At 43.9% G+C, this 15,361-nt stretch overlaps 1 protein-coding gene across 1 annotated transcript in view; it reads right to left on the reverse strand.

Moving 5' to 3' along the window:
• Positions 1-452: 452 nt before the first annotated feature.
• The window catches only part of LOC311147265 (ephrin type-B receptor 3-like), a gene marked incomplete at both ends in the record, with an annotated part of 42,474 nt that continues 27,565 nt past the window's right edge, over positions 453-15,361 (reverse strand). The window contains 4 exons of the mRNA XM_084183936.1: positions 453-567; positions 4,769-4,962; positions 6,299-6,448; positions 7,124-7,339. Coding sequence (XP_084040062.1) covers positions 453-567; positions 4,769-4,962; positions 6,299-6,448; positions 7,124-7,339 — 675 coding nt within the window. The remainder of the gene's footprint in view (positions 568-4,768; positions 4,963-6,298; positions 6,449-7,123; positions 7,340-15,361) is intronic.

Raw genomic sequence — 15,361 nt, forward strand, 5'->3', positions numbered from 1 at the left:
ATCATCATTGCGACTGTATCTTTCCAGTACATAGTATCCATATACGTTCCCATCCGTGGTCAGAGTCAATGATAAAGACAGGGAAGACATGGGAATCACTTCGGCAAAAGGACGCTTCCCAGGCAGCAGAAAACACATGCAGACATGCAAACATAACCTGAGGGGGACGGTTCACGAATCCACAAATGTCAATACTGAGTGCGAACACACAACAACGGAGTTCTCCACAAGCTTCTCAAGAGTCTATTCTCAATGGAGCTCCACTGAAGCTGTCCAAAGTCAAGATGTCCTTTTCCATGTTAGTTCTGTCTAGGTACAGTAGACCATGTTTGTCTTGTCTAGGAATTTGTCATTCATTCATACATTGGGCTCTGCAAGTAGAGCTCCTAGGTAGTTTCTAGTGGGTCCAGTTTCCCCTGTTGGTTTGTTGTTTTGTGGTCCAGATCCAAACCTTAGACCCTTATGGGGAGAGTCGCGCTCATCTGTTGTTGAATGATGTCATTCTGACTGCTGTCCAGGCTCTTCCTGTGGTGGCCAGGCAACGTCCCCCCGATCCGCATCAGATCCCTGTCAACAGAGCCAACAGGTCAGTCACATGTGTTTTTTTCAAGAGTACAAACTGTTACACCAGTTTTATTAGATTTCTGGTTCTGGAGCGGAGACCCATAGGGTGTGCAGGGTTTTGTTACAGCCCAGTGCTAGCACAACACGTTCAACTTATCAACTAATCATCAAGTCCTTGATATGTTCAATTAGGTGTGTTAGTGCTACGCTGGAACCATTTGTATGTTTTATCTATTTGAACCTTTATTTAACCAGGAACAGGACTGAATAACTCTGCTGTGTATCGTATTATTCTGTCAACAACATTGAGGAAGGGAGACAGCACAGCACACGTAGCAGCACACAGTGAGAATCCATCAAATATGTGTTGATACCGATCATGGAAAAGAACCTAGAAGCCAGTTCCACCACTTACAAAATCCAATTGAACCTCTGAGCAGAATAAATTAATCATGTTGGGGCTGTAATAAAAACTAGTATCCGTCATCTCCCTTCTGAGGATACTACAGTATCAGTAGAGTATTGATAGGTCTCTCTCTCTCACACACACACACACACACACACACTTCCCCATTTGGCCCATCACAGCAATGGGTCTGGTCTCCCTTAGCAACCTAATTAAACACATTCCTCTCCTTTAGCTTCTCCTCAATCTGTCTTATTACCCACACTCTATCACCTCAGCTGTCCGTTAGTCTGTTCCTCCATCACCTCAGCTGTCCGTTAGTCTGTTCCTCCATCACCTCAGCTGTCCGTTAGTCTGTTTCTACATCCTCCATCACCTCAGCTGTCCGTTATTCTGTTTCTACATCCTCCATCACCTCAGCTGTCCGTTAGTCTGTTTCTACATCCTCCATCACCTCAGCTGTCCGTTAGTCTGTTCCTACATCACCTCAGCTGTCCGTTAGTCTGTTCCTACATCCTCCATCACCTCAGCTGTCCGTTAGTCTGTTTCTACATCCTCCATCACCTCAGCTGTCCGTTAGTCTGTTTCTACATCCTCCATCACCTCAGCTGTCCGTTAGTCTGTTCCTACATCCTCCATCACCTAAGCTGTCCGTTAGTCTGTTTCTACATCCTCCATCACCTCAGCTGTCCGTTAGTCTGTTTCTACATCCTCCATCACCTCAGCTGTCCGTTAGTCTGTTCCTACATCCTCCATCACCTCAGCTGTCCGTTAGTCTGTTTCTACATCCTCCATCACCTCAGCTGTCCGTTAGTCTGTTTCTACATCCTCCATCACCTCAGCTGTCCGTTAGTCTGTTTCTACATCCTCCATCACCTCAGCTGTCCGTTAGTCTGTTCCTACATCACCTCAGCTGTCCGTTAGTCTGTTCCTACATCCTCCATCACCTCAGCTGTCCGTTAGTCTGTTTCTACATCCTCCATCACCTCAGCTGTCCGTTAGTCTGTTTCTACATCCTCCATCACCTCAGCTGTCCGTTAGTCTGTTCCTACATCCTCCATCACCTAAGCTGTCCGTTAGTCTGTTTCTACATCCTCCATCACCTCAGCTGTCCGTTAGTCTGTTTCTACATCCTCCATCACCTCAGCTGTCCGTTAGTCTGTTCCTACATCCTCCATCACCTCAGCTGTCCGTTAGTCTGTTTCTACATCCTCCATCACCTCAGCTGTCCGTTAGTCTGTTTCTACATCCTCCATCACCTCAGCTGTCCGTTAGTCTGTTTCTACATCCTCCATCACCTCAGCTGTCCGTTAGTCTGTTTCTACATCCTCCATCACCTCAGCTGTCCGTTAGTCTGTTTCTACATCCTCCATCACCTCAGCTGTCCGTTAGTCTGTTTCTACATCCTCCATCACCTCAGCTGTCCGTTAGTCTGTTTCTACATCCTCCATCACCTCAGCTGTCCGTTAGTCTGTTCCTACATCCTCCATCACCTCAGCTGTCCGTTAGTCTGTTTCTACATCCTCCATCACCTCAGCTGTCCGTTAGTCTGTTTCTACATCCTCCATCACCTCAGCTGTCCGTTAGTCTGTTTCTACATCCTCCATCACCTCAGCTGTCCGTTAGTCTGTTTCTACATCCTCCATCACCTCAGCTGTCCGTTAGTCTGTTTCTACATCCTCCATCACCTCAGCTGTCCGTTAGTCTGTTCCTACATCCTCCATCACCTCAGCTGTCCGTTAGTCTGTTTCTACATCCTCCATCACCTTAGCTGTCCGTTAGTCTGTTCCTACATCACCTCAGCTGTCCGTTAGTCTGTTTCTACATCCTCCATCACCTCAGCTGTCCGTTAGTCTGTTTCTACATCCTCCATCACCTCGCTGTCCGTTAGTCTGTTTCTACATCCTCCATCACCTCAGCTGTCCGTTAGTCTGTTTCTACATCCTCCATCACCTCAGCTGTCCGTTAGTCTGTTCCTACATCCTCCATCACCTCAGCTCTCCGTTAGTCTGTTCCTACATCCTCATCACCTCAGCTCTCCGTTAGTCTGTTCCTACATCCTCCATCACCTCAGCTGTCCGTTAGTCTGTTTCTACATCCTCCATCACCTCAGCTGTCCGTTAGTCTGTTTCTACATCCTCCATCACCTCAGCTGTCCGTTAGTCTGTTTCTACATCCTCCATCACCTCAGCTGTCCGTTAGTCTGTTTCTACATCCTCCATCACCTCAGCTGTCCGTTAGTCTGTTTCTACATCCTCCATCACCTCAGCTGTCCGTTAGTCTGTTCCTACATCCTCCATCACCTCAGCTGTCCGTTAGTCTGTTTCTACATCCTCCATCACCTCAGCTGTCCGTTAGTCTGTTTCTACATCCTCCATCACCTCAGCTGTCCGTTAGTCTGTTTCTACATCCTCCATCACCTCAGCTGTCCGTTAGTCTGTTCCTACATCCTCCATCACCTCAGCTGTCCGTTAGTCTGTTTCTACATCCTCCATCACCTCAGCTGTCCGTTAGTCTGTTTCTACATCCTCCATCACCTCAGCTGTCCGTTAGTCTGTTCCTACATCCTCCATCACCTCAGCTGTCCGTTAGTCTGTTTCTACATCCTCCAACACTTCAGCTGTCCGTTAGTCTGTTTCTACATCCTCCATCACCTCAGCTGTCCGTTAGTCTGTTTCTACATCCTCCATCACCTTAGCTGTCCGTTAGTCTGTTCCTACATCACCTCAGCTGTCCGTTAGTTTGTTTCTACATCCTCCATCACCTCAGCTGTCCGTTAGTCTGTTCCTACATCCTCCATCACCTCAGCTGTCCGTTAGTCTGTTCCTACATCCTCCATCACCTCAGCTGTCCGTTAGTCTGTTTCTACATCCTCCATCACCTCAGCTGTCCGTTAGTCTGTTTCTACATCCTCCAACACTTCAGCTGTCCGTTAGTCTGTTTCTACATCCTCCATCACCTCAGCTGTCCGTTAGTCTGTTCCTACATCCTCCATCACCTCAGCTGTCCGTTAGTCTGTTTCTACATCCTCCATCACCTCAGCTGTCCGTTAGTCTGTTTCTACATCCTCCATCACCTCAGCTGTCCGTTAGTCTGTTCCTACATCAGCAGCCCTGGCTCTGTCTGCACCATCTCTTTCTCTGTCCTATCACCTACATTCAGGAGGCAGCCAAGAGCACAGGGAATTAAACCTAGGTCAGACATTACATTTCCAACACAATTAGCTTCACAGAGGCCCACTCCTGGCAATTGGAATCACCCTTGGGTTAATGCAGCAACAGTGAAACTGGGAGACTGTGAGACATTGAGGCTCAAGCAAGAAACTGGTAAGTGAAAGATAATTTTGCAGTTTTGTTTGGTGGGGTACAAAGAGCTGAACCGGTGCTTCATGCACTATATATCTGTTTTATGCTGTTGATATTGTTGATCGCACACCAAAACAAAAACAAAAAATACATGACCGTGTCTGTAAAAACCACTAAATGTGTAGGTTGGTGTTTTGATAATTATTACCATTGACAGTATACTTTGAATGTCTGTTCATTATCATGGAAGAGGTTTTAGTACAACTCTGTAGGATTCTCGCCTGCAGATGCACGTATACTTATTTTGAAACTGTTGCCATGTTACTTTGTCTTTACACCGGTCTTGTTGTGCATATAAAAATGTAGATATATATATATATAACAAAATATATGAATAACAAAATAAAATACATAATAATAATATAAACAAATATAATCATAATAATAATAAATAAATAAATAAATGATAAATAAATAATTCCTCTCCACTCACCCTGAGTATGTGCTGGTGACCACTTTGAGTGTGGCGGCATTGCGGAGCAGCTTGTCCAGGGTGCTGACGATCTGGCAGAATTTGGGCCTCAGGTTCCTCTCCTTCACCCAGCACTCCAACATGAGCTGGTGGAGCACCATGGGGCAGTCCATGGGAGGGGGCAGACGGTAGTCCTGTTCCACCGCAGTCATCACCTAAGGAAAGGGTTAATACAATATGATACTATGCGATATGATACAATGCGGGACGATACAATATGATACCACAGGATACAATACCATATGATATGATAGAATAGGTTCAGGGATCAATTCCATTCTCAATTCCTGTCAATTTAAAAAGAGTATTGCAATTCTAATTCACAAGGAAGAACAGAAAAGAAAGTTCAGCTGATTCAGTTGATTACTGTTGATTACTGTTGTTACGACGTGTTATTTTCTGTTCTACTTTCTATACACTTCACATGTTTTTGACTACTTGCTACAAAGCAAATTGACCTTTGTGGAAGATGAAGAATGTCTCTACTGCACTCCTTGTTTCCTCATTTATTTGTCACGACGTGTTTGTATTCTCCACAAAGCTATTTATATCCATATGCTGTCGTTATGTCATTTGGTTACTTCTTGCTGCAATGCAAATTTGACTTTGGGATCATACAACATCTGTACCGTTCCTACTCCAATTTTTTTGCTGCTCCCAAATGTAATGATTGTATTGAAACTGTGATACAACATGTTGGATGCCACGTTTGGATGAGTATAATTGCGCTCTAATCATTGATAAGGTAGAAGCCCAGTGAGATGGTAAGATGTGTTGTGGGGATAGAGAGTGGGTGTTTGTGCGTGTGCGTGAGTTAGTTAACTACTCTGCCGTAGTAAATATCTGTGGAGTGAAGATACAGGTGGAGATACAGGTGGAGATACAGGTGGAGATACAGGTGGAGACGTGGGTAGCAGGAGACAGTATAGTAAAAAACGTCAACTCAAGCACTAACCACCTGCACAGTGAAGAGAACACTCTCAAGCATAACTATCAAGCTCAAACTAAAAGGGCAGCTGCAATGTACCTCAGTGTAAACTGGCCCTTCAACACTATGAATCTGAAATAAAACAGTGGCTCCATTGCAACATCCATACTAGCATACTACTTTAAAATCCTGCCCAATAAATGAATTCATTCTAAGTAATTCATTCAGGGAATATGGACGAACATTTGCTTTGTTGCTAAACGGGAACTTTTACATTGATGTTGAAACTGAAATGTTTAATTAAATGATTAATGTGCACTGTCCCTATCAAATAAATTCCCTGAATAAATAAATAAGTAGTATGCTAGTGTGGGTACTGGAACAGAACCATGTTCCACACTCTGTGTCGATCTGTCAGACGCAACGGGAGCTAGGAACTAACTAACTGACATCTAGGTCACATGCTAGTGTATATTCTAGTCTGCTACAGTAGATATTGGAACCCTTCTTCTGGTAGTATGAGCCTATTAGACACAACAGGAGCTAGGAACTAACTAACTCACATCCTGGTTGCCCATGTCCCAGTAGGGCCTCTCTCCGTAGGACACCACCTCCCACATGACGATGCCGTAGCTCCACACATCACTGGCCGAGGTGAACTTCCTGAAGGCAATGGCCTCAGGGGCGGTCCAGCGGATGGGAATCTTCCCTCCCTGCAGAGACACAGGGGGAGGCGGGGTTGATACAGTGGAGCATGCTGGGCGATGGAGTCATTATAAATACTCACACAGGGAGAGGAAGGTAGACACACACAGACACACGCAGGCAGAGACACACACACATACGCAGAGACACACACACATGCAGAGACACACACACACATACGCAGAGACACACACACATACGCAGAGATACACACACACATACGCAGAGACACACACACATACGCAGACACATACGCAGAGACACACACACATACGCAGAGACACACACACATACGCAGAGACACACACACACACGCAGAGACACACACACATACGCAGAGACACACACACACACGCAGAGACACACACACACACGCAGAGACACACACGCAGGCAGAGACACACACGCAGGCAGAGACACACACACATGCAGCGACACAAACAGGCAACCAGTCTCACAAACATGGTCACAGAATGCAGAGAGACACAAAGTCATACATGAGTGAGCACACACACACACGCACACACACACACACACACACACACAATTGCAAACAAAGAAAGAAAGCAAACAAACAAGCAATCTCACATATAAACACACACAGACAAAAATAGAAAGTCAGAATAAACACAGACCAAACAAGATCCATACCCACAACCCCCCTCTCCATCCAGGTCACTCACCAGACAGCTAGTGTAAGTGGGGTCAGCTGTTGAGTCGTCCAGGAAACGGGACAGGCCGAAGTCGGACACCTTACACACCAGATTGGTGTTGACCAGGATATTGCGGGCAGCCAGGTCCCGGTGAACGTAGTTCATGTCTGAGAGGTACTTCATGCCTGCCGCGATGCCACGCAGTATGCCCACCAACTGGGTCACCGTGAAGCGCCCGTCATTCAGCTGTGAGGGAGGGGAGGGGTAATGGGGAGAGGTTTGGGGGTTGGGGGGGTAGATAGATGGTTAATGCAGATAGAGGGAGGGGGTAGATAGAGGGGGATGGGAGAGGAAGAGAGGGAGAGAAAGAGAGCGCGAGAGAGAGAGAGTGAGCGAGAGGACACCACCTCAGCACACAGGGGGACAAACACCTACCTGGAGGTGACAGCATTCCCTCCCCCATATGCCCCCCTAGACACAACTACGACAACATAACCAGGTAGGTGTTTGTCGCATGCTGTGTATATACATAGTCAATGGTAGGCTTCGAGGGGACTCCTATGGTAGGTACACCTATAGCTCATCTCTTGGCAGTAGTACCGTAGACTACTTTATCACCTACCTCAACCCAGAGTCTCTCAGAGCGTTCATAGCCCACTGACACCCCTATCAGATCACAGCAATATCACAGTCTACTTGAACAGAGCATTACTCAATCATGAGGCATCAAAGCCAAAGGAACTGAATACTATTAAGAAATGCTATAGATGGAAGGAAACAATAAATTCAATCCCTTTTAGACAACTTCCTGGACAAAACGTTTCAACTTCCTGGACAAAACGTTTCAACTTCCTGGACAAAACGTTTCACTGTAATAGGAAAGGTGTAAACTTGGCAGTAGAAAACCTAAACAGTATATCTGACCTCTCAGCTTCCATATCAAATCTAAAAATTGCAAGCAGACAACCTAAGAAAATTAACAAAATGACAAATGGTTTGATGAAGAATGCAAAAACCTAAGAAAGAAATTGAGAAACCTATCCAACCAAAAACATAGAGACCCAGAAAACCTGAGCCTACACCTTCACTATGGTGAATCACTAAAACAATACAGAAATACACTACGGAAAAATAAGGAACAGCACGTCAGAAATCATCTCAATGTAATTGAAGAATCCATAGAATCTAACCACTTCTGGGAAAATAGGAAGATACTAAACAAACAACACCACCAAGAGCTCCCAAAATGGAGATGTATACATGATCAAATACAAATCTTAGAATCAACTACTAAAGACTACCAGAACCCACTGGATTCTCCAATTACATTGAATGAACTACAGGACAAAATACAAACCCTCCAACCTAAAAGCCTTACAGTGTTGATGGTATCCTAAATGAAATGATAAAATATACAGACCACAAATTCCAATTGGCTATACTTACACTCGTACATTTCCTCAGTGAAAACAATGTACTGAGCAAATGTCCAATTGGCTTTTTACCAAACTACCGACAGACCACGTATTCACCCTGCACACCCTAATTGACAAACAAACAAACCAAAACAAAATCAAAGTCTTCTCATGCTTTGTTGATTTCAAAAAAGCTTTTGACTGAATTTGGCATGAGGGTCTGCTATACAAATTGATGGAAAGCAGTGTTGGGGGAAAAACATACAACATTATAAATTCCATGTACACAACCAAGTGTACGGTTAAAATTGGCAAAAACACACACATTTCTTTCCACAGGGCCGTGGGGTGAGACAGGGATGCAGTTTAAGCCCCATCCTCTTCAACATATACAGTCATGGCCAAAATTGTTGGCACCCCTGAAATTTTTCCAGAAAATGAAGTATTTCTCACAGAAAAGTATTGAAATTACACATGTTTTGCTATGCACATGTTTATTTCCTTTGTGTGTATTGGAATAACACAAAAAAAAACAGGAAAAAAGCAAATTTGACATAATTTCACACAAAACTAAAAAAATGGGCCGGACAAAGTTATTGGCACCCTTTCAAAATTGTGGATAAATAAGTTTGTTCCAAGCATGTGATGCTCCTTTAAACTCACCTGGGGCAAGTAACAGGTGTGGGCAATCTAAAAATCACACCTGAAAGCAGATAAAAAGGAGAGAAGTTGACTCAGTCTTTGCATTGTGTTTCTGTGTGTGCCACACTAAGCATGGAGAACAGAAAGAGGAAAAGAGAACTGTCTGAGGACTTGAGAACCAAAATTGTGGAAAAATATCAACAATCTCAAGGTTACAAGTCCATCTCCAGAGATCTAGATGTTCCTTTGTCCACAGTGCGCAACATGATCAAGAAGTTTGCAACCCATGGCACTGTAGCTAATCTCCCTGGACGTGGACGGAAGAGAAAAATTGATGAAAGGTTGCAACGCAGGATAGTCCGGATGGTGGATAAGCAGCCCCAAACAAGTTCCAAAGAAATTCAAGCTGTCCTGCAGGCTCAGGGTGCATCAGTGTCAGCGCGAACTATACGTCGAAATTTGAATGAAATGAAACGCTATGGCAGGAGACCCAGGAGGACCCCACTGCTGACACAGAGACATAAAAAAGCAAGACTACAGTTTGCCAAAATGTACATGAGTAAGCCAAATTCCTTCTGGGAGAACGTCTTATGGACAGATGAGACCAAGATAGAGCTTTTTGGTAAAGCACATCGTTCTACTGTTTACCGAAAATGTAATGAAGCCTTCAAAGAAAAGAACACAGTACCTACAGTCAAATATGGTGGAGGTTCAAAGATGTTTTGGGGTTGTTTTGCTGCCTCTGGCACTGGGTGCCTTGACTGTGTGCAAGGCATCATGAAATCTGAGGATTACCAAAGGATTTTGGGTCGCAATGTAGGGCCCAGTGTCAGAAAGCTGGGTTTGCGTCCGAGATCATGGGTCTTCCAGCAGGACAATGACCCCAAACATACTTCAAAAAGCACCCAGAAATGGATGGCAACAAAGCGCTGGAGAGTTCTGAAGTGGCCAGCAATGAGTCCAGATCTTAATCCCATTGAACACCTGTGGAGAGATCTTAAAATTGCTGTTGGGAAAAGGCACCCATCCAATATGAGAGACCTGGAGCAGTTTGCAAAAGAAGAGTGGTCCAAAATTCCGGGTGAGAGGTGTAAGAAGCTTATTGATGGTTATAGGAAGCGACTGATTTCAGTTATTTTTTCCAAAGGGTGTGCAACTAAATATTAAGTTAAGGGTGCCAATCATTTTGTCCGGCCCATTTTTTGAGTTTTGTGTGAAATTATGTCAAATTTGCTTTTTTCCTGTTTTTTTTGTGTTATTCCAATACACACAAAGGAAATAAACATGTGCATAGCAAAACATGTGTAATTTCAATACTTTTCTGTGAGAAATACTTCATTTTCTGGAAAAATTTCAGGGGTGCCAACAATTTTGGCCATGACTGTATATCAACGAATTGGCAAGGGCACTAGAACAGTTTGCAGCACCCGGCCTCACCCTACTAGAATCTGAAGTCAAATGTCTACTGTTTGCTGATGATCTGGTGCTTCTGTCACCAACCAAGGAGGGAAAAAAGTATTTGATCCCCTGCTGATTTTGTACGTTTGCCCACTGACAAAGACATGATCAGTCTATAATTTTAATGGTAGGTTTATTTGAACAGTGAGAGACAGAATAACAACAAAAAAATCCAGAAAAATGCATGTCAAAAATGTTATTAATTAATTTGCATTTTAATGAGGGAAATACGTATTTGACCCCTCTGCAAAACATGACTTAGTACTTGGTGGCAGAACCCTTGTTGGAAATCACAGAGGTCAGACGTTTCTTGTAGTTGGCCACCAGGTTTGCACACATCACAGGAGAGATTTTGTCCCACTCCTCTTTGCAGATCTTCTCCAAGTCATTAAGGTTACGAGGCTGACGTTTGGCAACTCAAACCTTCAGCTCCCTCCACAGATTTTCTATGGGATTAAGGTCTGGAGACTGGCTAGGCCACTCCAGGACCTTAATGTGCTTCTTCTTGAGCCACTCCTTTGTTGCCTTGGCCGTGTGATTTGGGTCATTGTCATGCTGGAATACCCATCCACAACCCATTTTCAATGCCCTGGCTGAAGGAAGGAGGTTCTCACCCAAGATTTGACGGTACATGGCCCGTCCATCGTCCCTTTGATGCGGTCAAATTGTCCTGTCCCTTTAGCAGAAAAACACCCCCAAAGCATAATGTTTCCACCTCCATGTTTGACGGTGGGGATGGTGTTCTTGGGGTCATAGGCAGTATTCCTCCTCCTCCAAACACGGCGAGTTGAGTTGATGCCAAAGAGCTCGATTTTGGTCTCATCTGACCACAACACTTTCACCCAGTTCTCCTCTGAATCATTCAGATGTTCATTGGCAAACTTCAGACGGCCCTGTATATGTGCTTTCTTGAGCAGGGGGACCTTGCGGGCGCTGCAGGATTTCAGTCCTTCACGGCGTAGTGTGTTACCAATTGTTTTCTTGGTTACTATGGTCCCAGCTGCCTTGAGATCATTGACCAGATCCTCCCGTGTAGTTCTGGGCTGATTCCTCACCGTTCTCATGATCATTGCAACTCCACGAGGTGAGATCTTGCATGGAGCCCCAGGCCAAGGGAGATTGACAGTTCTTTTGTGTTTCTTCCATTTGCGAATAATCGCACCAACTGTTGTCACCTTCTCACCAAGCTTTTTGGCGATGGTCTTTTAGCCCATTCCAGCCTTGTGTACGTCTACAATCTTGTCCCTGACATCCTTGGAGAGCTCTTTGGTCTTGGCCATGGTGGAGAGTTTGGAATCTGATTGATTGATTGCTTCTGTGGACAGGTGTCTTTTATACAGGTAACAAGCTGAGATTAGGAGCACTCCCTTTAAGAGTGTGCTCCTAATCTCAGCTCGTTACCTGTATAAAACACACCTGGGAGCCAGAAATCTTTCTGATTGAGAGGGGGTCAAATACTTATTTCCCTCATTAAAATGCAAATCAATTTATAACATCTTTGACATGCGTTTTTTGTTGTTATTCTGTCTCTCACTGTTCAAATAAACCTATCATTAAAATTATAGACTGATCATGTCTTTGTCAGTGGGCAAACGTACAAAATCAGCAGGGGATCAAATACTTTTTTCCCTCACTGTAAGCCTACATAAACCTACATAAGTCTACATAAACATAAACCTACATAAACCTACATAAACTTACATAAACATATGCCATAACTATCCATAACTGGTTCTGTCAGTCTGCAACAGATTACCCTTTGTCTGATCCCCTCTAATGAGTCATTTAAATATTTAATAGTTAGAGGTGTGTGTGTGTGTGTGTGTGTGTGTGTGTGTGTGTGTGTGTGTGTGTGTGTGTGTGTGTGTGTGTGTGTGTGTGTGTGTGTGTGTGTGTGTTGCTACAGCATGAAAGTGAATAGGAAAGTCCACTGACAATTAATTACAGTTAGAATTGCTGGAATGGTGCTTCTACCATGTTGTGCTGCTACCATGTTGTGTTGCTACCATGTTGTTGTCATGTTGTGTTGCTACCAGGCTATGTTGTCATGTGTTGCTGCCATGCTAAGTTGTTGTCTTAGGTCTCTCTTTATGTAGTGTTGTGGTGTCGCTCTTGTTGTGATGTGTGTTTTGTCCTATGTTTTTATTTTTAATCCCAGCCCCGTCCCAGCAGGAGGCCTTTTTGCCTTTTGGTAGGCCGTCATTGTAAATAAGAATTTGTTCTTAACTGACTTGCCTAGTTAAATAAAGGTTAAATAAATTAAATAAATAATTCAATTATCTTTTCACAGAATGACAAGAGGTTCAATCTTTCTTTGCTTGATCCAGTCTTGACTGAAATGAATTAAGCATTGAGTTGATGGAACCATGCTGCCCCTCACAACAACTCCATAGAATTAGAATAACTAGAATGGAAAATCATGTCTCCTTGACATGAAGCAGGTTGACGTTTATTGTCATGAATCTTTCCTTGGAGGCAGAACTGAGCGATTTCCGCTAGATGGGCCACCTGCAAAGTCAAAATGGGCTATATCGTAAAAATTAATGCAAAACAAAAATGTGCTTTGTGGCTGTGCCAGCTAGTGACCACTCTGCAGAGCTGCCCCCAGTACATGAGTCATCCCAGTAAATGCCAACCTTCTGACTTGAATGGGGATGTTCGTTCTAACGATTCTATTTTTATGAATAGCTCCATAAATCAGTCCCATTTCTCATTAGTATTGTGATGCCATACTTCCACGTCTCAAGAAAGAGCCTGGAAATCAAGGTTCATTTGTCATGAATTCAGGAGGGTTACATTCCCAACGTGCCAAGTAAGTAAACATACTGCTTTGTTCTCTACACTCGAATGGAGTTTGACATGAAAACACGTTTGGATGGGTATGTTAACAACATGATTCATCAGGGGGCAACTTTCACTGGGGACGGGGGGGGGGGACATATTCTGAAATAGCATTTTGTCCCCCCCAGTTTTATCATTTGAATGTGATACAAAACGAGGCGACGGTGTGCTTTAGGACCATGCAGATGCCTCAGAGCGGTCGGGTAGGCTGTTTGGAGTGTTTATCCGACTGGATTAAAAAATAAATAAATGTCCCCCCTCCACTTCTAAAACCAAAGTTGCGCCCCTGTGATTTATAACAGGGCTGGGTGGTAAGGAAACAAAACCCGAAGCAGATGTAACATCTATAGGAAAACAGCCCTAATGTTGGAAACAAACATCATTATGTTGTCATCCAGAATCACATTTATTTATTTTTCAAGCTATAGCACAACATTTTTTACATACAGCAGGTTTTTAAAGGACCAAAGAGTTTGGTCTGCTTTGTGTTTTCATTTTTGACATGGAAAATATATCACGATGCTGGTATCGTCAGAGCCCTAATTCACAAGAGGCATAGATAGATAGGACTCTCCTGCTTGGGAGTTTGTGTGTTTGTGTTTATCCTTGAGTACAAATGTGTTTCTTCTTGTTGTGAGTTGACATGTGTGTAGTTCTGCCTGCATCCCAGAGCCAGGCACAGTAGTTTGACGGGACATCATTAGATCACTGCAGTGTGTATCTATGAGTCACACACACACACACACACACACTCACACACACACACACACACACACACACACACACACACACACACACACACACACTCACACACACTCACACACACTCACACACACACACACACACACACACACACACACACACACACTCACACACACTCACACACACACACACACACACACATGTAGCTGGATGGACATCTGACTGACAGGAGTGAGAGGCTGAGCTTGAGTCACGAGATGAGATGAGATGAGATGAACCAAGGACGTTATGGACATTGCTCTGTACTTTATGGTCGTAAGTTTATCCAGTAAGAGAGATGATTTGTGTTTATTAACATTATACAACATTGGACTGTAAGATCTGGGTTAACTGTTATAGAAAGGAGATGGACTACTGCATAGATAGCTATACCTAGAGTCAACTATTCCATATTATAAACTGGGTGGTTCCAGCCCTGAATGCTGATTGGCTGACAGCCGTGCTATATCAGACCGTATACCACGGGTATGACAAAACATTTATTTTTACTGCTCTAATTACGTTGGTAACCAGTTTATAATAGCAATAAGACACCTTGTGGGTTTGTGGTATACGGCCAATATACCACACCCAATTATTGCTTAAGTATGACCACGAACAGTAGGCCTCGTAAGAGCTCATCAAGGTTAATTAACTCTTAGTGAGAGAGAGAGCATTACTGTGTGTCCACCGTCTACTACCTCCTGTAGAAGTTCTGTAATTCCCCCATCAGCGTCCACTGGATGTGTAGGAGGTGTTGTATGTCATTGTCCCCGGGCTTTTATGTAGTAATATAACAATATATATTTTACGCCATTTAGCAGACGTTTTTATCCAAAGCGATTTACAGGCACGCGTGCATACATTTTATGTATGGTTGGTCGCGGGAATCGAACCCACTATCCTGACATTGCAAACACCATGCCCTACCCACTGAGCTACAGAGGACCACATGTAGTCCAGTAAAATATGTTTTGTACAGTCGAATTCCTATCAGTCAGCGATGTTGTGTCTGACTATGCATGTCTCTGGATTTTCAACAGCACAACCTCTGTCACTATTGGTCAGAGGTGTCATGAACGGTTCCGCGTATCGCCACAACTGGTGTGTGTTCGGTACGTCTTTAAGCATCACTGGTGTGTAGGTGGTGGTATGTGTGGTTATGCGTGAC

The sequence above is a fragment of the Coregonus lavaretus genome (genome assembly GCF_964263955.1).
Source record: "Coregonus lavaretus genome assembly, chromosome: 19".
Lineage (NCBI taxonomy): Eukaryota > Metazoa > Chordata > Actinopteri > Salmoniformes > Salmonidae > Coregonus > Coregonus lavaretus.